This window comes from Chiroxiphia lanceolata, chromosome 1 (assembly GCF_009829145.1).
Source record: "Chiroxiphia lanceolata isolate bChiLan1 chromosome 1, bChiLan1.pri, whole genome shotgun sequence".
NCBI classification, from domain to species: domain Eukaryota; kingdom Metazoa; phylum Chordata; class Aves; order Passeriformes; family Pipridae; genus Chiroxiphia; species Chiroxiphia lanceolata.
In genome coordinates, this window is record NC_045637.1 from 49341281 (window position 1) to 49368668 (window position 27388).

Sequence of the window (27388 nt, forward strand, 5' to 3'; positions counted from 1 at the left end):
AGTATTCCACTGCTCTTGTGTGCTTGGTGTTCGCTCATTTCCTGAAAAGGGCACTACTGAAACCTCTTACAATGCACAGTCTCAGTACTCTAATGTACAAGAATGTTATTTACACCATAAAAAGTATTACATGTACTTTTTATAAGTACGTTATTATGTTTTAGAAGAAGCCAATGTAATAGTTCTACAGTTTACTGATTTTCTGTATTTGATAATACAATCTCTTCCAAACAATCAGCACTTAAGTCAGTGTCAGTTTGTATCACATAAAAAGCAAGAACATTTAAATATCTTTTGAAATACACATGACAACATGGATCTCTGGACTATGATTTTGGTTTTATTAAGAATTATCAGTTTGCTTGTTTACTGTGCATAGACATCAGCTTACGTAGAGACACTTTCAAGACTTAAAGACTATATGCTTTTGAAGCAAGAAAAAATGATCTTTCAGGCTTGCATGCTTTGTCATCTCAATGTTATCAGGTCATGCATATGCTGAGTAATTTCTATTTCATTCAACAGTACCTAGCTCGATTCCAAAACATGTGACACAACAAATGCAAGAAGAAGAAATTACCGATTTTCAGTTTACTTGGTTTTTATCAGGGAAATTAAAACAAAACAAAACTATCATGTTCAATGCACTGGTTGGTTATGTAGGATTGAAGTTCCCATGATTTCTAATGCTAGAAATATGCAAGTTTCTAATCTTATAGATACAAATGGTCTGACTGAAGTTCGTGAAAATGGGCTTCAAGATCCAAGCACGTGAATGAGTGTTCTCTGGATTAAAAACTATTACATTACACTCTCAAGCTATAACATGAGCACTTTATCACACCAGACATTTAACCCATACCTGCTTTTAAAAATTAGAATCAATTTTTCTTTTGGCTCTTTGTAGCCAAAGCCTCCCTTTTACGGTTTCAAAGCAGTGCTCAGTTTCCTAGACAGCTGGGTGAAGTACCTCCCACACAAATTCTATTCTATTTGAGACAGACAGATAAGCACTTGTAGCCCACCACAGTCATGAGAAAAGCCCAGTCTGACAGACATGTTTGAATCACAAGGACTTTGCACGCAGCTGAACACAAACGCAACAAATTCACTCACCACGAACACTGGTAGAGGTTCTCAGGTGTATTGGTATAGAGGCAAGATCCTTTACTAGAAAATAAACATGTGAGGCTGGGCCTGTCAAATGCCCAGCTCTTGTATCTCTGGGAGTTCTCCAAGTTGCCAAGCCAATGGGATGGTGCTTCTCTCCACCTACTCTGTCATATCTGGGCCACTGTAAGAAAAGAAATGCGAAGATGCAAAGGGCAAATGGGAGTAAGACCCATGTAGCTTTGTTTGCAGGGACACCTGGAGAGGATGGAAGAAGTTTTGCATTTCCAAGAGAACCTATAAGTTTTCCCACAGATATTGGATAAAACACATAAACAGCATCTGCTGATCACAGGGGTGATCTGCCTTCTGAGCTGCAGATTCAGGCTTCCTTTTCTGTACTCTATTACAGTCTCATGAATTTTGCATTCTTTCCAGCTAGGTGCCTCAAATCACCCTGGTGAGGCCTGGCATCATCCCTGTGTGTGTTTTAATGCCTAAACCAGTTGTTCAAGAGCACTGTGAATTAGGCTCTGTATCTCTAATGATGACTTTCATCTTGCTTAATATGAAGACTACAAGAAGCATTTTCTTTGTATTTTAGAAATTACTTGCTGCATCACATATGAAACGATCCCAAGCCTACACCCTGTAGCTTGTGGAATACACGAGATATTCTTTTTGGATTGTGGTTGCTGAAATGGAACATCTGCATTTCCAAGAGCAACCAAACCCTCTGAATCAAAGGGCTGTGGTAATAGCCAGCACAAAACGAGAGAGAGTGAAATGTTGTTGTAGCCTGTATTTTTTGCTTTAACCATACATGCTTCTCAGCAGAAAACAAAAACAAAGATGCAGGCAGCTGTGGACAAGAAAAAGCAAAATGTAGAATGCCATTTCTTTTTTTTTTTCTCTGACTAAAACAAAATAGCAAGTAATGACATTAGCTCAAATACTCTAGCACTTGGTTATATATTTGTTTCTCTCAGTCATGACATCGAAAATAACTCACAGTGCTAGTGATTCAGGTTTGCTATTGGCAGCTGTTCAGTGACCAGAGATTAATGACTTGACATTCTCTACACAATTTTTAGTGATTTTTGCAAAAATGCCATTGCTAATTATGGAACTGAGTGGAAGTCAAAGAACCGAACCAGTACAGTGGCCCCCGTCCAACATTACTTGAAATCATTATTTTGCTGGAGTCTCGAGCTGTGCCAAGGGAGGTTCAGGTTGGACATTAGGAGGAATTTCTTAACAGAAAGGGTTAAACATTGGAATGCACTGTCCAGGGAGGTGGTGGAGTCATCCTCTCTGGAGGTGTTTAAATGACTGGCCTGGTACTTTGTGCCGTGGTCTCGTTAACATGGTGGTGTTCTGGCAAAGGTTGGACTTGATCTTAGAAGTATTTTCCAAACTAATTGATTCTGTGATTCTGTTTCCCTATTTGAACAAAAGGTCCCTGCTGCAAGTCTGACAGTAAGGTTTGAATTGGAAACACCAAGACATGCTGTATGGATTACACATTTAGTTTAATGCTGGCATCTATTCTTTCTGTGTTTGGTGTGCTACCTTGCACATGGTTCTTGTCAGGACACAAACTGGAATGCTTTGAACTTCTGGTGTTGTGGAAGGTGGTCCCTCCTTCCCAGGATCACAGTGTGTCTGTGGTTGGAACAGATCTCCAAAGGTCAACTTCTCCAGTCCCTCTGATCAAGCAGGACAGACTCACAGGATAGGTCAGGTTGGAACGGACCACAGTGGGCCATCTGGTCCAACTTCCCTGCTCAAGCAGGGTTGTCCTAAAGCACGTGGCACAGGGTTGCATCCAAGCGGTCCTTGAATATCTCCAGTGAGGGACCACCTGAGGACCACTAACAGCCGGTTGCCTAGGGCAGTGTCCAGACGGCTTTTGAAGATCCGCAAGGATGGAGATCACAGCAGCTCTCCGGGCGACCTTCGCCGGTACCTGCCACCCCCCGTGCCCGTGCTGTGCAGGCGGCGGGAGCCACGAGCTCCGAGTCGGGGCGGAAACACGGCGGCAACATCGCCCCACGGCACGAGGACCTGGCGGCAAAAGACGCTTTCCCCAGCGGGACAGAACCCCCGGTTCCGCGCAAGCCCCGTCGGAACCGGCGGGGGCGGAGGGGGGCGGGCACTCAAAGCCAGCGGCTCCCGGAAGGAGCGAGCCTGGGCTGTCACGCCCGCCCTGCCCGTGCAGGGGCCGCTTCGAACCGCCTCCCTTCCTCCCGCCCCGCCCGCTCCTTCCTTCAGCAGGGCAGCTAGTCTGGGGCAGAGTCTGGAGGACAGTTCCTACGAGGAGCGGCTGAGGAAGCTGGCGTTGTTTAGCCTGGAGAAAAAGAGGTTTAGGGGTGGCTTTATCCCTCTCTACAAGTACCTGAAAGGAGGTCGTAGCCTGGTGGTGGTCGGGCTTTTCTCCCCGGTTACAAGTGAGAGAAAGAGAGGACATAGTCTTATGCTGCGCCAGAGGAGGTTTAGATTGGACATTAGGAGGAATTTCTACACAGAAAGGGTGACTAGACACTGGAATGGGCCGCCCGGGGAGATGGGGGAGTCACCGTTCCTGGAGGTGTTTAAGAAAAGACTGGACGTGGCACTCAGTGCTGTGGTCTTGTTGACATGGTGGTGGTTCGGTCAAAGGTTGGACTCGGTGATCTCAGAGGTCTTTCCCAACCTAATCAATTCTGTGACTGACTCCGTGATTCCTTCCCTGGCGTGCGCCCGCTCCAACCCCCTCGCGCGCGCGCGCGCACCTCCCGCCGCCGTCCCGTGCCGTCCCCGCCCGCACCGGAGCCGTTCCCTCGCGCATGCGCCCCGCGCCGCCGTGCCGACTGTTCAAACGGAAGGCGGACATGTTGGTGCCTCTCGCAGGTTTCCTCGCAGCCGCCGGACCTCACGCTCTGCCCTCCCCTTAAGCCGCCTCCTTTCCTCCTCCCCTCGCACGCCGCAAACCTCGGGTCGGTCCTGCAGCAGTCCAGGCTGCCCTCCCGTGCGTGAGGCGGAGCGGGGAGCGGAGCCGGCGTTGGCAGCAGCGGGAGGCAGCGAGGAGGAGGAGGAGAGAGGAAGAAAGATGCTGCTACCGCCGCTCCGCCGGTGAGGTGACTCGTCCGCCATCCACGGGGGCACTCGCCCTGTGCCTTCCTCGTTTCCTCGCCCCGTGCCCACGGACGGACCGACCCCACGGCGCTGAGACACGCCGCCGAGAGGATTCTCTTAAGTTTGATTGTTTTTGTTTTTGTTTTTTTTTTTTTTTTCATCCGCTCTGCCTTGTTGGTGTGCCTGCAGGATTTTAGGATTTTGCCTTTTTTCTTTTCTTTTCTTTTTTTTTTTTTTCCTTTTCTGTTGTTTCTTCTGGTTCACCGGAAAGAAAGCCACGCTCCGGAACCTGGCACCGACCCGCCGGCGCTGCAGCAGCAGGGCGAGGAGGAGGGACCGCTACGCTGGATCCCAGGGCGGCTTCCCCGACTGGGAAAATGGGAATGCTGAGACGGTGGGGCCCGAGCAGAGGAGGGAGGGAGAGGAAACCTGCTGCTGCGGAGCTGTGAGCATCCCGGGAAAGCTGCGTGCGTGCCTGGAGAAGCGGGGGGAGAAGCAGCCTCGTCTCCCCCGCCCTGCCGCGGACTCCCCTTGGGTTTTCTGCCCCCTTGGCGGGGACTTGCCCCAGAGACTGCCGTGATTGAAGGGATCTCCCAGGAGGCGCTTCCTCAGCCGGGTACAAGCTGTGTGGTTTCTCTTTTGTGCTCGCCTGTTCCTGTTTTTTTTTTTTTTTACACATTTCCATTTTTTTTAACCTTACTTTGCTCTGGAATAAGGGAAACTTTTTATCTCCGGAAACATGTCGACGGGAGAAAGTTTTGAGTCTCGCTTTGACAAAATCGACGTGACTTTGAAGGACCCCAAATCCGAAGTGAACGTGGACTGTTTGCTGGTGAGTAGGGAGCGCCAGTGGGCCTCTGGTCCCGTCTCCCTGAATTCCTTACCCTGTGGGACCGAATCTCTCACTCCTGACTGAGTCACCGCCCTGCTCAGCTCCGCACTGGTGTTTTGTTTACTCAGCCGAGGGTGCGTGAATGTCTCTCTGTGCTGGGAGAGCGGCTCATGCCAAGGAGCGCCCGCCCAGCCCTGCCTCACACTTGTCATCTCTCGCTCCGTGCGCCTTTCTGTGCCTCACCGGCTGTCAGAGGGGCGGTGGAGCCTTTCCACAAGGGTGGAATTCGTGAGTGCCACTCCTGTGTGTGAGCAGAAGACTGTAAATAGCTTTGATAGCAATTTTCTCTTCAACAACTTTTTTATAAGACTGAGGTCCTCTTAGGCGGTGGTTAAGCCCTGCAGCGCTGACTTCAGCCTGCAAATTAACGACGTGTAAAACACGATTAGTGTGCCCTTATAGGTGGGCAGGGGTTTAAGTGCATTTTAAACTAGTGGTTGTGCTAGGCCTGCTCTCTTATTGTTTCCCTACTTGATCATATCTAATGGTTCAGTGTATCTCACCAGTGCTGTCAGTGTTATTATTGCATCATAAGAAAGCAAACCATAACATTTCCTGACATAAAATCAATCAATGTCATTTGGTAGCTTCTTGGCAGAAGTGGATGATCTTTCAGTTCTGATTATAAAAAGTACCTCAGCAAAGTTCATGCCAACCAGAAATCCAACCAATTTTTTTATGATGTAGCTGCGTCCTTAGACATGCCTAGAGATGCCCTTAACTAAGACCAAGTTGTGATTTGTACTTTCACACTGAAGTAAAGGATTTCTTTTCTTTGTAGCAAGTAATGAAAGTTCTTTAGTGTACTTTTTTTCCTTGGCATTCTGTTGTCAGAGAGGAACAAATAAATCGAATTTGTTCCTAGTATGAACTCTGACATTTGGATTTGGAAGGGAAGGGAGGTGTGGGGGTGGAGATAGCTCTTAATAGTCATTCTTCATTTTTCTGCTGCATGGCTCTTGGCAGAAAGCTCGCTTGAGCATAAGGAGGTGAAGAGATTAAAAGAATAATGCAAGAATCTGTGCAAGTTCATGATACTCTGTTTAGCTTATTACTGATTTGTGAGCTTCTGAAGTGTTGGCCCATCAAACCTGCATACCTAGATAAAGGAGAGCCTTGTGGATGCTGCTGCCACAAGGGAAAATAGCTCTGCATGTTCTAGTTAACTTGCTTCTTTTGATCTAGTTTACATATCTGTCATCTTAGAACCAGAGCTAAAGAGCAGACCTCTGGTGCTTAGGATATAGTGTGTCAATTTTGATAACTCAAGTCTGCTGTCTAATCAGACGTTTTTATACCCAGATTCTACTGATAGGTGTCAAGACTATGGAGTCAATTCAGAGTCCAGGGTTTTATGTTAACCACGACTCTCAGTTTGCTGGTATGTACTTTAATGGTGGTTGTTCTATGGGGACCTTCCTACAGTGATAGAAAGGAATTTGCAGGTATCAGACATGCAGTTGGTAGTATCTTTAACCGTATTCCTTAATCTTATAATCAGTTTAAGGATTTGCCCCATTTCAGTTATCTTAATTGCGATTAGGAGCTAAGCTGTAGTCAGTTTGGGAATGAACTTGTTGGGATGCTTCCTGTCGTGCTTGTCTAAAATTTTAGAACATGTGTTTGCACCGCAGATCTTAATGTCCTTTAAAGTGACAATTTTTTAGAAAACCACTTTTAAACTATTGACAGTTTAAAAAAAAGTGCTACTTGTAAGGAAATTGGTTGGTTAACTTTTTATGTGTTTGGTCAATAAATCAATCTTTCTGCCAGCTGGACTTTTACTCTGTTTCACTTGTTCTTGGGCTCTTTTCTATGGAATTTAAGTATCCTAACACTTTCTGAAGAACTTACATATTTTACACCAGTTCTTAATGTGGTGATTCACACTACAAACATCATTCTTGGCCCAAGGTGGCACTAATGTATCAAATGCATTATAATCTCTGTGGATATGCTTTTAAGGAAGAAATGCTTATCTATAATTGATCTGCACTTCTAAAATGAATACCCCATTCCCCTCCCTGCATCTTTCAGTTAAAGTGGGAAATTTGTCAGACTTTAGACCTGGTATGCTTAAAATAAAATCAGGTTTTTCTGATCAGACTACATAAAAAAATTCTTTTAAATTAAACTTTTTAAATCTAAAATATTTTTTTTACCTTCAATTAAGGTTATGAATTGATGTTACTTATAATTGCTTTCACTTTTCCTGAGCAAGGGTGTTAGCTAACTGTGTATATCTGAGTGGAAATATATGATTAACTGGTACACAGGCACTTCAAATGCAGCATCTCATATTCTGTACATGTAGGTTTAAAATGTTTGGGTTCATTTAGGTTCAGGAAACATATGTTTTTTTGACTGCACGAAGAAGTCTCAGCAATGCTTCTCTTAGGATGGTTTTATCCTCTTTAACTTTGTTTTAATTCCATTCTTACTCTTCTTCCACATCAGTTTGTACCCCTTTAGGTTAAAAGGCAGACATGGAATAACCTTTAAATCAGTTTAGTAATAATTTTGGGTTTTGCAAATGTCATAAGCTATGTTCTGTATGCTAGAAAGATTCTAAATTTATATGTGCAGTAGTATCAGAACGCTAAGAAAAGATGGGGGCGGGGGCTGATACAAAGGAAGATGTGTTACTGTTTCAGGAAGGTGTGGGAGAGGAGTGCTGACAACAGAGCAGAGCAGGCGGAAAAGGCACACCGAGGACTTTATAGCTTCAGTTTACATGCTGTAGGAAGGAAATTCATACAGCTGAGGTGCAGGAGAGAGATGTGTTTATTTTTCCTGTTTTCTCTTATGCAACTGTAATAAAACTGTAAGAATCAGTTGCCACTATCAGTACCTATATATATTTGTTTCTTTGGGGCTTGCATGCACTTGGTTTAATACTAGGCTGGGAAATCCGTAGGTAGGCTGTCATTTTTTTGAGGAGGCCAAAGCCTGAGTTATGTGTAGATGATGTGTCACAGCATCACGTAATGCTTTTTCTCAAAATATTTAGTACTAGGAGGCCTACAGTCCAAAGAGGTCTAATAACTCTGTGAAGGCTGTGTTAAAGAGGTAGTCACACTCCAGGGTGTGCAGTGGTCAGATCCTGGTGAATCCCGTAGGCGTGCTGAGTAGGCCCAAAGGCAGTGTAAGTAACTAGCTATTAATTTGAGCTAAGTGTCTCATTAATGATATTAAGCAGTGGAAAGTAATATTCAGTGAGCATACCTCTACAACGATTTTGGAATAAATCTATGTTTTATTAAATCCTTGGGGTTGATGGGCTTCCAGTTTTTGGGGAGTGGTGTAGTAAGTGAATGGGTACGGGACATTTTAACCTGAAGTTGCCTATGCTTTTGATTGTAAAATAACTGGTAAATTTTAATGAAAATGTATTTTGGGGCTCTCTCTGTTCTAATAATAACTCACAAAGAGTGTTTTCATTGTTTATGTAGATGCTTGGGTAACTTGGTTATTCAGGTACCTAGTCAATTACTTCAGTAGTCGATTTTTAAAACTTTGGACTTTTGATGGTCTTAATCTTCAAAGATGTCAAACATTTCACTTGTTGAGCAGCCTGTCTTCAAATTAACCGACAATAGTGAACACTGCGTATGACAAACTGGTTTTATCTACTCTGAAGAGATTTCCATTTTTGTTGCAACAAAAATACATAGCTACAGATTGTGATTTTTTCCTAGGTCTGTTTTATCCGCTAGATTAATTCACGTTCATCTGTCTTGCATAGCAAAAGGCGAGATGATCTCCTCATCTTTGGGATTTGAAATTCTATATCTCTGTCACTAGACATTTTTTTCCCTTCTGTTAAACTAGTTGGAAAGTGTTTCTGAAGACCTTGTTGTAAGACTCCAGCCCCAGGAGCTGCAAGCTCACGGACTTAGCTAGGAGTTTTACTTTAATATATGTATAGGGTTCTTTAATACCTCGAGATAGCGTTAAGAGAATAAGCCATGGACTTGTTCCCAAGAGGTATCTTTATTAATTTAGGGGAGAAGATAAGGGAACTTGGCAAAGGTTCAAAAACAGCACCACACAAGCTAGACAAAATGTTCCACTATGATATCAACTCAGTACATATTAATCCACAGCATTTAAGTCAAAATCCAGTCTATCCACAACACTTAAGTCAAAATCCAATCCCTCCAGCTCCAAGCCACCTAAAGCATCAAGAAAGGAGCAGAGAAAGGGAAGCAGAGGGAGAAGGAAGAGAGAAGGAGAAAGAGACAGATTATATAGCTACCACTGGAACCTTGTAGAAGATCAGCTCTCATATGTCCAGGTGGCAGGGCCGCAACACGAGGCAAACACATGCCTTTGGTTTTATCTGCTCTGGTCCCTATGGCCAACCCTTCCAGGCGGGGCCTCTGACCCACCAGCCACTCTGGGGTTCCAGGCCAGGGTGAGGGGCAGTGTCCTCACTGTCCCTGCCAATCAGAGCCTGGGTTAGGGGCTTTAGGAGGTGTGGTGTGTTTTAGTTTTCCTGGGCTGTTTGTGACTGACAGCTACTCCGGGGCTTCCCCATGTGGGCTCCAGGGGTCTGCCATGAGGGATATGACGCCACCTCAGCTCTGTTCAGCCCATCTCTCTGTCCTCCACACACACACACGCACCCCATACAAGGTGGTTCTGACCCAATAATTACTGATCTGGTGTCTAACAGTTGTGGTTAGGGATTTGGTTGAAAAATTTTTAGCAAGTAAAGTAAAGAAGTAAAGAAAATAACTGAAAGTACATTTTCTTCAGAGGTTCTTATCTATCCAGATAATTGTCAAAAATCACCTTCACTGAAACCACATTAACTCTGCTCTTAAAATCTGAGTGATGAAGTGCTAGAGAAATTTGGTATCTGAAAAGCTTCTTGAAGACAAAAGAAGCGGAACTTTATGCAAACAGGCAGATTGTCAGCTTCAGAATCCTGTAAGTTGTCTGAAGATAGTTCAAAGTAAGGGAAGGTATCATGGTGAAATAACCTTGGACATGTTTCTACCATTCTTTAGGTCCAAGTGGAAGGTCCTGCACTTGGGTTGGGGCAGTCACCAATATTAGTACAGACTGGGTGTGGAGTAGTTTGAGAGCAGCCCTGTGGAGAAGGACTCAGGGATTTTATCTCAATGTCTGTCCATTCTGACCTTTTTGCCGGGGTCCGTTGGTCAGTTTTTTACTGTGAAGGTGGTGAGGCACTCGTAAAGGTTGCCCAGAGAAGCTGTGGCTGCTCCATCCCTAGAACTGTTCAAGGCCAGGTTGGATGGGCTTTGAGCAACGTGGTCTAGTGGAATGTGCAGGGGCGTTGGAACTAGATGACCTTTAAAGCCCCTTCCAACCCAAACCATTCTGTGATGCAGTAGATCTAAAATAAGTCTTCTGACTGACCTAGAAATATAATTCCATGTCTTCAAGTTACATCCAAGCTTTATATGCAAAAATGCAATTGGTGTTAATATTATCTGCTCATCGCTAAGGATTATGGAATATAAAGGTTGATGTTAAATTTGTTATAAAATATATAACTGGATATGTTAATCAAAGGGAAAATGCAACTGTAAGTTGACTTGGGAATAATAGTAAGTTGGTGGGTTCTTGTTTTAAGGTTGCATGTCTTAAGACTTTTTTAATAAGCCTTTAGAATAAATATCAACAGAGATGGTGGAGCTATCAAAATGTTAGCATTTGTTTCATGGTGTATGGTAGGTTTTATGGAGAAATAACAGTTAACTTAGCCAGTTCTTCTGCTCATAAAACTAGAGGCTGTATAGGAATGTAATTATTTATTTTTCCTATGAAAAGTTTTAATGAGGGGCGATAATAGAAAGTTGATGTTAAGACACGTTTCAACAAGAGGAATAAAACACCCAACCAAACTATAAATGCTCTTACAAAGTAAAAATATTTATAAACAATGTCCTTTTCCCTGGCAACTGCAGAGTGTTTTTTTGTTGCTTGAGGGAAGGAAGAGGGAAACACCTGGAATTTGTTTGTTGGACAAATTGAAAATCAACCTGTTGGACTGTAAACCTCTGACTTTGAGGACAATGATAGCTTCAGGAGCCACTCATCGAGAACATAATAAATGCTTAGAAGCCCTGTGAGCAGATGATGTTGGTAGCCTCACAGTTGCTGTTAGCAGAATTCCCTAGGACATAGTTTACTACTGCATAAAAATAAAAAACTTTTTTAGGTCTCTTACTAAACAATACTGAGATGTTTGTCATGATACAGGGTGTTTATCTTGAATTTAAGAGGTCCCCAACCATGTAATTAAAAACTTCTTTTCTTTTTGGTGGATGTTTCTTGATGTTATTTATCAAAACTCTGCTGTCATCAAGAAATTGCGGTTCTAAAACTGAACTTCCTTCTTTGAGAACAAAATTGGAGAATGTTTGAAAACTAATCTGTCTTTGCCTTAATTTGTCCAGTTGTTTGAGCAGCAATAAAACCAGAAGGATTATGAGACAATATTGGTAAAACTGCAGGCACTATGCAGACAACACCCAGTTATAACTCAGTTAAAGGAAATGCAAATAATACCATCTTTTAGCTTTCTCAGCAGTCTGCTGAAATAAACACCTGAATTGACAGTGATTGAACAAGAGCTGAAATTTGATCTTTGTGAAGAAGAAAAGTGGTTTGGAGCTGCTCTTGTCCATGGTGTTTTGCTTTGCTGAGGACGATTGGATGTCCTGTGGCGAAGTCTCTAGTCAGCAGAGTAGAGGTCTCTCTGTAGTCTGCTCAGCGTCAGCAGGGTATAAGATGCTGTGGTGCATCTTTAGTTACAGCTGTCTAAAGACTGTCTAGACAAGCGGTGGTTGCTGGGTTGGGTGAGCTGCCCATGTTGCTAGGGGAGAACCAGCACAGGATCAGCACCAGCTTTTGACTGGAGCACAGGGCAAAGTCTATTCTGATATTCAAAATCTTGTAAAGGATTGGCTTTAACTAACCGAAAGGTTGCCACTCCCTGTCAATATTTATACAATACAAACTGTCATGGGGACAGTATGTAGGATCTCTTTATTAATAGGTCCTTATTTAAATCTAACTGTGGATTTCTTTATTTTAGCATCTTCTCTTAAAGTTTTTAAATGCATTAATTTCTCTATTTCTTTCATAGAGTTGAGAAATATGTGAAAGTTTTCTTGTTTGTGTTTTTGTTTTTGTTTTTTTTTTTTTTAAGTGCATGATCTGTGATGATGCAAAGACCTAATGCTTGGAAACCTCTGTAGGAAACACTGCACAAACTAAGGCTTTAATTTGGACTTAAGATTGGAACTACCTAAATGTGTTTCCAGCTTGTGTGTGTCTGGGCTGCAGAGCTTATAATTGAACTGAAAATTCACTGGAATAAATTGAAGTGGAATACATACTTGTTTTTTCTTACGGATCTAGAGGAGTCAATACATTTTAAAAAAAATCCTTGAATTCTGGTAGTTATGCAAATATTGAGTAATTATTTCTTTTATTCTTTTAAAAGCTACATAGTATTCAGATAGTGCTGCATATTATTCACATGTATTAAATTCCAAGGTATGAATACATTCAGAGGAACACTTGATGTTAGATATCTACATATGAAATGCGTTAATACAAGATGGCTTTTTTCCCATGTAGTCTCTGACTGAAATGAAAATACTGTTTGTGTGGAGTCTGATCTTCATTTTTAACAAATAAATAATGGCCAAAAAACCCCCTGACTACACAAAACATTATTGTGTCATCTGGAATGTGCTTTTTGAAGAAGAGGAAGCCAGAAGCTTCTCTTGACATCTGGAGACTTCAGCTAGGAAATTTTTCCTAGTTTTGTGGTTGGAGAAGTTATGTTTTTCAGCAGATGATTAGTAGGGCTTGTATTATAGCCATAATGGTTATTTCCAGTGAGAAAGTGTGAAGGAACAATGGTCAGGACAGTCATCTCATACTGGCTACTGTTTGATGATTTGTTTCTCTCTAAATCAGATATTTTGGATGATGATTTCAAAGTCTGCCTTTTTACTGTTTAATACCATGTGCACAGTGAAAATAGTATTTTGTGAAGTACAACTGGTAGTTATTTTACAGAATGATTGAGTCTGGAAGGAACCTCTGGAGGTCCCTCACCCCTCTGCTCTGGTAGAGTGGCCTATAGCAGGTTACACAGGATGGCTTTTGAATATCTCAAAGGTGGTGAACTCCACAACCTTTCTAAGCAACCTGTAATTTTCCACTTCTCAGCAGTACGCTTATTTGGTTGGTGCTTCACATAGAGGAAAATAAAATTCACCATAACTAGACAGAACAGTCATCAGTACTCGTTTGGTGTTTGTTTGCAGAGTTCTCTAAGTGTTTTGGCCTTCTTGGTGAGTTAACCTCTTTGTAGCCCAAACAGTTTTGTAAAAGGCACCTACCACAAAAGAAAGACCAGAGGAACTTTCTACATGGAGGCAGTTGTAGGTTTGGAGATTTTAAGCATAAAGATTTTTATCTGAGGACCCAGTTGCTGTGAATTAATAAGCTCATGTTTAATTTGGGACTGCGGTTGAAACATTGTAGATGTAGAATTTTTCTATTGGAGGAAAAGAGTGAATGCCTTCCTGTGATGTTGAGTTTGCACTCCAGGAGTGCCACTTCAGTTTTCCATGACTGTGAAACTTGGTAGTGTTGTGTTTTCTATATCTGTATACACACGTCATTTTCCTTCTGACAGGCAGTGAGGGAGGCTGAGTAGGACTTCCTAATTAGCATGGGAATGTGGAAGACTTTTTGATACTGATGGGACAGGAACCTGTCCTTGGGAGATAGGTGAAGAGGAGAGACTGCCTGTGGAGTTGTCAGGCAGAGTCTTCAGAGGAGAGATTTCAGCTTCAGACTTTCACTTCAGAGAAGCTAAAGTGTAAGGTGTCAGTATAACAAGCACCATCTTCCTGGAGTATGGGTGACAGAGTCCAGCACGTTAATTCCAGCTCTGACAACTAGGAGCTCATTTGACTATAAGTGTGAAGTGACTCTGTTAAGTACTTTGGAGGGGAGGAAACTTCTCTAGCCAGGAGATAATAGAGTAGGAGTGGACGGTGAAGATTCTTCAGGGAGGAGTGAGGATAAGGGTAGGACAAGGAGTTAGTGCTGGTTTTACTTGCCTTATGCTTTTTAGGAGGTGCCAGGTTGTGCAGAATAATACCAGGCAGGACATGACACTGTAGCTGAAAATAGAAGTAATACTGATGCCTCACACCTTTGTATTGATACTATGCATTTCTCTCAGTGTTAGAGGTGGAATCATAGAATTTTCTCATGAGCCCTTCTCTGTTATGAAATCTGATTATACCAATGTACTATTATACTAATCTCTTCTTAGAAAGTAGCTTTGATTGTAGGCATGCAAAAAATTCTGTCAATATTAAGCTGAGAGGATTTATTCTCCACTTTAAAAGAGGAAAGGTGATTCTGCCACATCACTGACAGTCTGCTTACTGCTCTAATACTTGATCTGTGGGTAGCTGTCCTCCTTCAGCTTAATTTACTACTAAGTTCATTGGCAATTAAACAAAAAATTGCCAGCATATCAATCATATAATTTTTTGTGGTCTTGGAACCATTCAAACCTGCTCTTATATGCTCTGTATCTTCTTTTGTAGGAGTACAAAGCAAAAGTGGTGCCAGCCAAATGGTAGACTTATTAGGAATTGAAGGTTTTGCTTTGCTAGTATTGGCAACAGTGGTCATGGCTTTTGAAACTGGAGCTATTGTTGCCAGTACTAGTAGAGGAAGGATGATGTTGGAAGTAAGAAAATGCCCATGAAGACCTGTGGAGTGAAAGCTGAACTAGTGATGTGGTTGTATATTTTACTGGGTTGCTTTTTGTTTGAGGGGTGCGTTGGTTATGGGGTTTTTTTTCAATACACTGAATTTATAATTGGAGATGTCATTAAAGAGCTAAACTTTCTCTGTAGAAAATAAATCAGTGTGCTTCCTGGAAGAGCTTTTGTCTTCTGTCTTTTACTAAAATGCTCATGGCTATTTTTAGCCGTTCTCATACTCCACAAACTGTTTTGTGCATATGGTTTTGTGATGTAGCGTGACCTTAAAATGTTCGGAGATGGTTTTGCCTTGTAAAATCAGATGGTTGGAGTCTTTGTCAGAGCTAATCACATTGTGGTTCTGAATCAACCTATGAAGACTCTTGTTAAGAAGACCATATTCAGGAGAATTCTGGATTATTTGTCTAAAGGATAGAGTTGTGACACAAAAGAGGTCTTAAATAACCTACATGCTCAGAGCTGTTCATTGATTCTTCATGGCAGATTAGATTGGAATATGGAAAGGACTAAACTTGTTTTAATTCTTGATGAGTGTAAGGTCAGAGGAGTCTTCTCTCCTTTTGTTTCTTTTCTGTCCTCAAATGCCTTCCGGCTTTCATAAGAAAGCTTTTGTCCTTCTTAATGCAATGTATACATGACACTATTTTCATCAGTAGTTTGGACTTGACATGTAAGCAAAGATGCCATTTGAAGTAAAATTAAGAGTGTTGATTATGCTGGTGCTGCTGGACCTACTTTGGTGCAGGGACTGCAATGACTGTAAACAACTCCTCTGTGGCTTTCTGCCTTCTGTACAGTTGATTTTGGCTGCCATCGGGGAAGAGTGTGGATGACTGCATTATTCTTGACCTTTTCTTTTGGTCAGTCTCCTCTTTGAGCTGCTGGCAAAGAAAGGCATCGGATTAACTTCACCTTCATATAAAGAATAGTTTCTATCATATAAATAATAGTTTCTGTCACAGTTCTTGGTATGTTCATGAGAAAGAAGGGTCTGAGAACTATGAGTTCTAGGGGAAAGGAAAAAGGGATTTTTTTTTTTTAATACTCTTTCTTTGTTGCAGTTTTGACAAACTTATAGATGTGGTCAGGAATAAAAGAAAAGATTGATTAATACCATTTATTTACAGGTCGGGAAGTTTTTTTTTAACATTTCTGATGCCCTGGGAATAGAAGCTGAATTTTTCAATTTAAGATTCAACTGGAATAGGCAACTAAAGATTTTCCTTCAAACCAGGCTGTCTTGTGAGAGGTTGTCTGTCTAACCAAAGCAGGACATCTTTCGCTTTCTATCTTTCTTGTGTGTTTCAACATCAGCAAACTTGCCTTCCAGTGGTGTTGTATTACTCTTATTTTGTGGGAGGAAATAACAGTATTCAAAAAAGGTGTATTGTAGAAACAAGTTGATGAAATCATAGGCTGTCTTCTGACTGATAATTTCTCTTATATGTGTTTACATTTAATTTTAAAAAAAAGCCTTATGAAGTGATGGGTTAGCAAAAGTGGAAAATATGGGGTGATGAGTTTTTTTTAAGAATTACTTTCAAAAGTAATCTGGTGTTTTTACAAAATATTTTCTCAGAGAAGTTGGAATCAGTGTAACCTCTTTCATAGCAGTGGAAAAAGACACAATCTTTTTTAATTAATAACTTGCAATTTTGAGCTAAAGCTTATGCTTAAGATTAGACAATTCCCTGTAGATCTTGCTTTTCTTGGAATTGCATCATGATAAACAAATGGTTTCAGGTGTAATGAAATGTGGCTCATAGAAATGAGCTGGTTTATTTGTTAAGCTTCCTTTCTTCATCTAGAAGAAAGTGGAAGCAGTGTTAACCATAAGAGCACATGTTCAAGTTGGACAAGGTACCTGTGTCCTCATCTCTGCAAAACACAAGAATCACTTAATTTTTTAATCCTGAAGGGTGTTGTCAGGATCTTAATGTTCTTCACTGTTCGGATACTTTTAATTTTACTTCTGCAGTAGAAGTGAAACGTAGTCAAGTTCTAATATGAGGAGGAGGAGCAACTACTTGAGCAGTAAAAATGATTTTGTCAGTAGTGCTAATCCTGTCCATTCATAGTCTTTTGAGTTAATTCTTAAACTCGTGCAGTGGGTATTTGCTTACCATAAATTACTTAACAGTTTGGTAAAACAACTTTATCCTTTTGACTTTGAGATTGTGGAAAGTCAGTAATTCCATTTAAATACTTCCTCTTGTTTGAGTACCAATCAAGTATCTTCCTGAAAAGACAGAGAAATTGAAATCAAAATTGGTGTGCCATATTATCCTCTTGCCTCCTACTTAGTAAATGAAATATCAGCAAATAGGGATCATCAGTTCTGTGTCCTTGATATTGTGATATGTCCTTCTTTACTTTTGAATATTTGTAACTGCAGAACACAACAGATTTCACTTGTGGTAGAGAGTGGTAGGGTAGCAAAAAAATACTCTTTGTGCAAAAGGAAGTCTTGTCCATCTGTAAGGTATAAATGCAAATATGAAGGTTGGAAAAAGAAGCAGAGAAATTAGGAAGATGATAATTAAAGATGATTTTGGGGTTGGAATTGTTTGTGTGGCCTATGGTGACTTCTGTCAGGGCTTCCTGATTTCTTTATGCTTTTTGTGAGACTGTTTCCTGCATGTAAAATAAGGAAGTACTTTCCTCCACCCCCACAATTTGTGGGTTTGATGGTGTGGAAGCAAGCTACTTTTTATACTCTTTTTAAGGGGCAGGAAATTTCAGTGGTAGTACCATGGGATATTTGAAAATCAGATATCAAGCTACAAGGACACATGCGTCAAACATCAATGGCCAAAAAAAAATTCCACAGGAAGACTTAAAGTCAAAAGGAAGATGTGAGTCTGTTTAACATTGCATTTTCATTGGTATGTTACAAACTTCTGTTTTCATATCATTGCTTTCAGATTCTTGAGTGTTTTCATAGACTCATAGAATATCCCAAGTTGGAAGGGGCCCACATTGACAATCAGCTCCTGGCCTTACACTTGACAAACCCCAAAAATCAGACCATATTCCTGAGAATGTTGTGCAAATGCTTCTTGAACTCTAGCAGGCTTGGGGAGCCTGTTCCAGCACCCAGCCACTCTCTGGGTGAAGAAACTTTTCCTAATATTCAGCCTAACTCCCCTGACACACTCCATGCCATTCCCACGAGTCCTGCCACTGTTCAGCAGAAAGAATAGATCAGCACCTGCCCCTCTGCTTCCCCTCACGAGGAAGTTGTAGACTGCGATGAGGTCTCCCCTTGGGCTCCTCTTCTCCAGACAGAACAGACCAAGTGACCTCAGCCACTCCTCATGTGGCTTCCTTCCAGACCCATCACCACGTTTGTGTCTCTCCCTTGGATGCTCTCTAATATATTTGTGTCTTTCTTATATTGTGGTGCCCCAGACTGCACACAGGAGTCAAGGTGAGGCCACACCAGTGCAGAGCAGAGCGAGACAATCCCCTCCCTTGACCGACTGGCGATGCTGTGCCTGATGCCCCCCAGAGCACGGTGCTGGCTCACGTTTAACTTGCCATCGACCAGGATGCCCAGGTCCCTTTCTACAGCACTGCTTTCCAGCATCTCATTGCCCTCTTTGTGTACATCCAGGGTTGCCCCATCCAGGTGCAGAATCTGGCACTTGTCTTTGTTTAGCTTCTTACAATTGGTGATTGCCCACCTCTCTAATTCATCAACATACCTCTGCAGGGCCTCCCTGCCTTTGAAGGAGTTGACAGCTCCTCCCAATTTAGTATCATTGGCAAACTTGCTTAGTATTCCTTTGAGTCCTGATGAAGAGCACAGGGCCTAAGATGAAGCAAACTTGCTTAGTATTCCTTTGAGTCTTGATGAAGAGCACAGGGCCTAAGATGAAGCCCTACAGAACCCCTTTAGTCACCAGATGCCAACCTGATATTACCCCATTCACTATAACCCTTTGTACCTGACCTGTGAGCCAGTTGCTCACTTACCACATGATGTGTTAATCCAGCTGTGTGCTGGACATTTTGTCTAGAAGGATATAGTGTAGGACAGTATCAAAACCTTTACTGAAATCAAAAAATATTGTATCGACTGGCTTCCCTTAATCAGTTAGGTGGATTACCTTGTCATAACGGGGAATTAAGTTTGTGAAGCAGGAGTTTCCCCTCATGAAGCTGTGCTGGTTGTGACCAATGACTGTGTTGTCCTTCAGATGTTTTTCTATAACTCCCAGAATAATCTTTTCTGTAAATATCACTGAAGTGAGACTGACAGGCCTGTAGTTTCCAGGGTCATCCTTTTTTTTCCTTCTTGAAAACTGGGACAATGTTTGCGAGCTTCTAGTTGACTGGAACCACTCCAGGTTCCCCAAACTGTTCAAAAATCAATGAGAGGGTTGTCATTTTGAGTAAGAGTTGTGTTTTTCTTTAGTACAGATGTTCCCACAGATAAGTGGGGGAAACTGATCTGCATAGGCATAGACTTATGACTGCAAAATACTGTTTTTAAGAAAATTAATTTCTCTGCGTGTTAATACATATTAGTACACCAGCCTAAAAATTACTTCGCTTCAATATAATAAGTAAATTTTTGCAACACATTAGCTTTTTTAGTAACGTGGAAACTTTAGTGTTGATAATGTTCATCAGTCTCTATCTTTGCACTGAAGGTGTGGTACGGATTTGTATTTTTTAGGGAGAAAATTGCAGACAAATTAAAGAGGAGCTTCATGAAATTTGATGTTTTTAATGGAAAAACGTCAGTACTGCCTGGTTGTTTGAATTCTGTTGTGCTTATATATGAAGCTATTAAAATGAAGATGTATGCATTTTTAATTGCAGTTAAACTGCAGTGTCTAATCAACTGATAATGCTTAGTAGTGTAACAAGAGACTGTTCCTATTTGCCATAGTTTCCAGTAGTGTAATCACTGGAGAAAAGGGAAAGATCACTAAAATGTTCCATTGACCTAAGCAGTTTGAGGATTGTAATAAATAAGGTTTGTTAGTTCTCTGAAATAATTTTGCTTGTTAGCCTTACATATTGAGTAGGTAATGGTTTCCTACCTTAATGAATTATATGCAATTACTGCTTGCCTTTTACTTTAGGTCTGAAGGTGTGCTTAACAGACTTCCAGGAAAACCTTACTGTGGAAAACTTCATTAATCACTTGAGATCATCATTGAATAAATGCATTGGCTAAAAAGAAAAGATTTATGTTCAGTACATTCACACACTTTTATATACATATATACACACGATATATGACGAAAAATATGAATCATGACATGCATTTTCCTTTAAAACAAAAACCTGCAAGTTCAGTTGAAGTACTCTAAGCTTCAAAAAAAAAGATAGCTTTTGTTTTCAATGCATTTCAATGTACAATTGTAATTTTCTACTCTAGATTTTGTTAGAAGGAACTACATTGAGAATATTCCTATTTACTGAGTGATTACATCAAAAGGGCACAAGGAATAATCTACATAAAGTTTACTAATACAGAATCAAATTAGAGTTAATTTTGGTCAGACATCAAATATATACTATTTTAAAAATGTATCAGAAGATCTCTTTATGGTCAGTGGTTTTTACTCAGGCTGGCAGCCTGTCACAAGTAGGGTCTTCCAGGGATGGATACTGGGCCTAATACTGTTGTGTCTTCCTAAATGATCTGTATAATGGATTTGAAAGCACCCTCAAGCAAGGTTGCTGATGGCACTAAACTGGGTAGTGAGAGGGACCCTTCAGAAGGGAGAGACAATTCAAGACTGACACTGACAAACTGGAGAGGTTTTAAAGAAGGGTGGCTAAGATGATCAAAGGGCTGGGGAACCTGCCTTGTGAGGGAAAACTGAAGGAGTCAGCCTGGAGAAGGCTCTAGGGGGCCTCATCACAGTGTTCCAGTATTTAAAGGACAGCTACGAAGAAGATGAAAGCTATTTTTTTGTGAGGAGTCGTGTGGAGAAAACGAGGGACCACAAGTACAGGTCGCACTGGGAGAGATTTTCTATCTATGTAAGAAAGAAATTTTTTACCGTGAGAACAGTCATTGGAACAACCTCCCCAGGGATGTGACAGAGTCCCTGTCATTGGAGGTTTTCAAGACTTCAACAGGGTGCTAGACAGTCTCATTGAGGCTCCTTTTTGCATGAAAGGTTGGACCACATGAACTTTTGAGTTATCACCAGATCTGGGCTGTTCTATGGTTCTGTGACTGTCAGTCTTTTGATCAAATAACCTTTACAGTGTTTCTCTGGTTGGTTTTCCCTTCGCCTTTTTCTAGCTTTGGTTTCAGAGCATTAGTGAAGTTCTTAAAATCAGTATGACAAAGTAATTATATGTGCTATATGTACAAATTACTTTCTCAGCTGTATTTATCAAGGTCCTGTTTTCTGAGGGAACACTGAACAGGATATGATGTCTGTGCTGAGCAGCACAACGTTCATGTCATTTCTCTTGTAACAGCAGATCCGGTCTGATGAAAGTGAAGAGACTTAGGGAGGAAAACCTTTAAAGCTGACGGCCCCAAGGGATGGAGGAAACTCAACCACAGAATGCATGCGCAACAAATCTAATTTCTAAAGGAACAAAAGGATAAACTGCTGTAATTTTCTTATATCTTTTTCCACACAAACGTCAAGTATAAATTTCAATAGTACCTGAGTTGAAAAAAATAGGAAAAGCAGCTTCCATAGAGTTAATTCTTTTCATGACATTTAATACTTCTTAAGTGAAGATGAACTCTATCTGGAAGAAGGAAAGAAATATTCCAAAGATTTAAACCAGCAAGTTCTAATTATCCGTTTAGATTGAAAATCTCTGCTAAGCTAAGAGAAACTTCTAAACTGATCAGGAGCTAATGGGAGTTCTTACAAAACTCAGTAAGTTTTGTCTCATGATGGTTTCAGATGAGAAGTTGCTTAATTAGTATATAACTCTCCAAATTAAGAATTAGCATAGAATAAAGTTTTAAGTAAATGGGATGTAATCCTTATAATACTTATATAGTCAATTGTATTTGTATTTTATTTGGGCATACAATCATGGTTTCAAGTATGCTTTCAAAAAATAACTGAAGTTATTGAAGCTGTATTTCGGATGGAACCCTAAGAATTATAAATAAAAAAAAATGCTCAGACTATGCTCTAATTTCAAGTGTATTTTTTTCTCAGCAGATTATTATTCTCTAATAAAATTTAGGAGTGCCAGGGATTCATTTTAGAATTTTACTTGTACAGTGACCCTGGTGTTAGGGTGATCTGTAGCAACAATCCTCAGGTCTGTCTTTTCAGGCCATCATAAGAGGCCCACAGTATTTTTGCAACAGCATCTTGTCTCTGTTTTGTAAGTCAGTGTCTAATACACCTACAGGCCTTGTGCTGCATTCCGAAGCTGTAGGATTTAGACATAGGTCTTTTAAAATTAACCTTCCTTTTATGTTTTGGGTTTGTGGGCTGGGAGGCAGCTACCATGATAAATAGCAGAAGATATATTAGATGAAATAAGAATTCATCAGAAAAACTCAGTGGAAAGAGCAAATCGATTTCTAGCTCTTGCCTATGGTCTTTTCTTGACTGCAGCTGTGTAAGGCCATTGGCATCCTCCACTGGCTTTGGAAGAAACTAGATGCTCCAACATCTGTTGTGCCAAACAGGCAAATTCAAGCACTATTAGTCTGGTGTGGCAAAGAAAAAGGTTAAATCAGGGTATCATTTAGTTATCTTTTTACCATCAGCTTTCTCATTGTGTTTTATTTAGTTCAGAATACATTGTGTTTGTGTTTGTAGTTGACTCATGACAAAACTGAAGATGTAAACCACATTTGTCTTTTAAGACACTTAAAAGTATGCTTTTCCCTTTTTACTGAAGGCAGCAAATTTATTCTGAGAATGGGATAAGAAATGTAAGCTATCTTAATTTTCACTGTACCTTTTTTAAGATCATGCTGTGGGTAATTTAAAATCAAAATATGTTTTTGACATGCTCATGATATTGAACAGCATTTGGAAACAGAGCAAGTCAGGTTGTGGGATATTCAGAAGATTTTCAGTTGTTAACATTAAATTTTATGTAGAAATAGTATGTGAGGATTTAGAACTACTCCACTTTCCTCTTTTTCTGAATTTTCCTGCTCTTCTGGACAGCCATCAACTTTCATATTGGTTTTCAGAAGGAACAGCCTGTCTCTTCTTAGGTTCGTTGTAAGTTTTCTGCTGTGTTCTTACTTCTTTATGTACAGTGTGTCCAAAAATAGGTATAGTCAATATTTTGAGACATATAGTCATCTCTACCTGTGTTCTCATTTATAAAAGTTGACTTTTGAATGAATCTGTTAAACCAGACTAGGTGTCATCTTATCTTCCACAGAAGAAATGGATTAAGAGGTTTTTCAATGAGGTAAGGTTATATAAGATTGGAAATTGGTTGTGTCATAGTTCAATAGGCAGACAAAGGGACAAAATTACTAAGAAAAGAACAGTTCCCATACTTGTCCCTTAAATCTAAATTGGAAAGAACAATAAAGAAAGCTCTAAGCATTTGAGTGTGACATGATCTTAAAGCTGATCTACAGTCATTGAGAAAAGAGAGGAAAGTCAGTTCTATTTGCTTTAAGTCATACAGTGTGCTGACTGAAGCAAAGGTTTTTTTGGGTGTGTTTTACATGACAGTATTCAGTGAAATGCTGCATTGGTTGTGTTCTCTGGAGCATTGGTTGTCTTAAGGATAGAGCTTTGCATCATGAACTGCTTGTAATTTTACAAGTGCAAAGGAATTTCTGTCTCTCTCTCTTGAAGTTTTTAGTCCTTATTTCTCTTGCCAAGCAAACAATTTGTAAAATGTGAACCTGAATGAAAGGGATAGATTACATTTTTTTTATTATTTTAAAGATTTGGTTGTTTGGGATGTGTAAATGTATGTGTACAGAAGGTATGAACACACATACTTCCTGCTGTGAGACTTTTCCTAATGTCAGGTGGTTGGGTTTTTTCTTTTTTAAATCAAATTGCTTATCTGTAATTCAGAGTCTAGTTAAGTATAATGACAGTCTACTTCAATGCCAGTGCATTTTGTTGGAATACCACAAAAGATGTAACTGCCTTCCTTATTTCCTCTTCAAGCCTCTCAGTGTTCATTTAGAAAATGACCGTGATTGGTAACAAGCACCTGTTTCCAAAATTACTGTTTACATCCATTTATTTATGTAGTTCTTCAGAAACTGGCTCTGTGGTCCAGCAGAGACTTCCAGAAAGGGAAGTGCAGGATGTCTGACAAAAGGGTATCTGAATTCCTGAACTGACACTACTGCTCTTTAGTTATGTTCTAGAATATCACATGTTGATACTTTGTAGTATTTAGAAACAGAACACCTGCTTTCCTCCGAGTTTTACAAACACAGAGTTTATAAGAATGGGAGGTAGTAGGTACTACCTGACCTGACTTGACATGGCTTTTGAATTACTATTTTTAAAATATTTTTATACAGACACACACACACACTAAGTATCTCTAGTCCCTTAGTTCATGTAGATTTCCAACAAACTAGTGCTTTTTTATTACTTTTTTTTTTTTTAAAATAGATACTGGAAAAATGCTTTCGTGAAGCAAATGCTGGGGAAAAAATCATATAGAAGTTGGATGCAAGTAAAAAATACCCTTTCATTAGCTTTTGGTTTATTTTGTAGAAAACACATTGTCATCAGTTTTGCTCTCTGCTTAATGAGAAGCTAAATGACAGCTCTTCAAAATGGTCTGTGGGAAGGAGGAACAGAAAATGTCATGTTAGTGTGCTCTGATTTGTTTCATGGCAGGATTTTATGGTGTGACAAAAATACTGCTTGCCCTCATCTCCTGTAGAGATTAAGTTAATCATCCCAAGCTCAGCCTTGCTCCCTTGTAAGGACAGGCAGGAGAGACTTTGACAAGATTCCGTGATAGTGGCAATGGTCCAGACAGCCCTGGCTCTCTTTCCTCTTGGACTAAGATTTGTTTTCTGCCATCTTCTAAATCCAAAAGAAAGCCATGGAGTACATATGTTAGTATGCATCCTCTTTGGCTGAGAGGACATTTTTCCCAAGTTCTGAAGTGTTATGCAGGAAGACTAGTATTAGGGAAGAGTTGACTTACTCTTTCATTTCAATGTAGCTGGAAAAGTTGCTAGAAGAGTTGCTTTTTCAGTTATTTTTTAGCATTTTAGTATTTTTCATCCCTATGATAGCAGTATAAAAGCTTGGTGAAAATACCCAGTGTTCTAAACATTGAATACCACTGTTTTATGAAATTCTGCTGTCTGTGTCTTATGCTTGAGCAAGTGTATTAGAAATATCTCTCATGCTTGAGCAACTGAATGGAAATGTTGGGAAAAACTTTGTTTCTTGGTATATGAAGTCAGTGTCTTTAGTTTCCTTCAGACTGTAGTCTCAAGGCTTGAAAGGAGCACAGAAAACTTGCTTGCATGTCCCTAAAGAAACTTGCAAATAAGATAAATCACAACATCTTTGGGCTTTTTTGAAATTAAAAGTGCTGGATACTCTAATGAATTTCTAATACTTCTTCTCTTCCTCTAGTCTTGAAATACTGTACTTGACCATCCCAGATAAGCTGGCTTGTATTGTTGCAGTGTTACCTTTGGTAAAATCATTATGGATTATCATGTCAGAGACTTGCAATTGGAAAAAACCACCCTAAGTTCCCATGGGCAGCTTTGGTTCTGTTCTGTCATTTCAGTACTTAAATATGGAACCATATTTTCATGTAGGCTTTTGATTTAAACCTCTGTTTTTTCATATGCAGTCCAAAGCATTAAGGATTTTTGTCATGACTCTACTATGGTGTCAGAAAGGGTAAAAAGAGTGCTTAGAAGAGATTGGGTTTAGATCATAGAATCACAGAATGGTTTGGGTTGGAAGGGACCTTAAAGATCATCTAGTTCCAACCTCTCTGCTGTGAGCAGGAGCACCTTCCACTAGACTAGGTTACTCAAAACCCTGTCCAACTTGGGCTAGAAGACTTCCAGGGATGGGACATTGACAACTTCTCTAATGGAAGTATTTCTTGATCGCAAATTAGTCACAATTAGTGGCTTGAAAATACACTTAAGCATCCAGTATTAAATAAATTGTTACTAACAGCACTGTCTGTACCTATTATAATTTTTTTATCATTATCAAACTTTTTTTAACTTGCCTAAAGGTAGTGGGTAAAAGCATGTTTTTTAAAGTTATAAATTTGAAAATTTAATTCATTGGATTCTGGAATCTGAAAACAATCTGTTAGCAGAATTGCTTTGTTCTATATTAGCCATGCAAAGCCCTCAGAAATGTGAATAACTTGCTATTTTGTTCATGTTAGTAACAAAATACTGTCAATTCTGAGAAATCTTAATGCTTGGCAGTAGAAATAACTTGTCTATATCTAAAATAATTCTCATGGAATTTTTATAACCTTTTTTAAAAAACAACATTAGTTGAAAGTCATTCTTATGGCTATATTCATCATGGAAAAAAGAATAAATATAGAAAAACACTGGTTTTATGTATACAGAGATCTGTTTTATTGAAAGCGAAGTTTTTCTTTTAATCAATAAATGAAAAAGAAATTTACGGGCTTTACTAGAGTTTGCATTACAAAACAGCATAATGATGCAGAAATTCTTAAATAGTGTTGAGTTCTTGTTTAGTTGCATATTTCAAATGTCTGCTTGACGTGTGATTGCTTGTGCTGGAATGTTTATTGCAGAAATGTAGCTTGAGCTCTGACCGGAGATTGCGCAATCAGAGAACCTTCTCAGAGTTGATCCTTTGCTTGAGTTGTGCTCAACTTCCCATATTTTTCCTTTTGCAGACCATGGTTTGCATGTGACACTAAAGAAAGGCCTGTTGCTTTACAAATTACTATTTCAGTTCCTACAGTGTTTTTTTAGTATAATTCTTTCATATACTTCATTTTTGGACTTCTGTCATGGCTATTCACCTCTAACTGTGAAAGTGTTTTGACTTGTTCCAGAGTTTTAGGGAAGAATTTGCCTTTTGGTAGTGGGGAAGGGGAGATTTTGTGCAGTATTTCCAGACTGCTGGAAAAATTAGGATGTTCTCACTCTTTCTTGGAAAGTTATTCAATTAATTGTCTGCCTTCTGTTTAAAAAATTAAGTACTTTTTTGTCTTTCAGTTTGTCCAGTCTCCGTTTCCATTCACTGTGTTATTTTTTTTTTTTTTTGGTGGGCTGGATAATATTACTAGTAATGGAGGTGGGTTTTTTTTTATTTGATATACCTTGTTGGAGTCTTTTCTAAAGCATAGTTCTTGAACTAATATAATCTCCAGAGACTGAGTTGTCAAGGCTAAAGATAGAACTTACCTTTTTATTGTTTTATATCTTATTTTTTACAGCTATAGTTAGCACACAGTTTTATTTGCAGCAAACAGTCCAGGTCAGGTGACAGCAGGTACTGTATGGCTGATGAGGTATTGTTGCTCT

General features: G+C 40.0%; 2 protein-coding genes across 5 annotated transcripts in view; one reads left to right on the forward strand and one right to left on the reverse strand.

Annotated features, from left to right (window-relative positions):
• Positions 1-318: 318 nt before the first annotated feature.
• On the reverse strand, positions 319-3916 carry LOC116784049. The gene is made up of 2 exons (XM_032682230.1): positions 2683-3916; positions 319-1294 (listed from the first exon to the last, which is right to left on the reverse strand). The coding sequence occupies exon 1, from the start codon at positions 3578-3580 to the stop codon at positions 2765-2767; it is 816 nt and encodes a 271-aa protein (XP_032538121.1). The 5' UTR covers positions 3581-3916; the 3' UTR covers positions 319-1294; positions 2683-2764.
• A 760-nt stretch (positions 3917-4676) lies between these two features.
• ROCK1 (Rho associated coiled-coil containing protein kinase 1) overlaps positions 4677-27388 on the forward strand; it is an 86923-nt gene continuing 64211 nt past the window's right edge. For all 4 annotated transcript variants that reach the window (XR_004355946.1, XR_004355945.1, XM_032682205.1 and 1 more), the window contains exon 1: positions 4677-5059. Coding sequence is in view for 2 of the 4 variants with exons in the window: in XM_032682205.1 (XP_032538096.1) it covers positions 4967-5059 (93 nt within the window). In the remaining 2 variants the exon portion in view is untranslated. The remainder of the gene's footprint in view (positions 5060-27388) is intronic.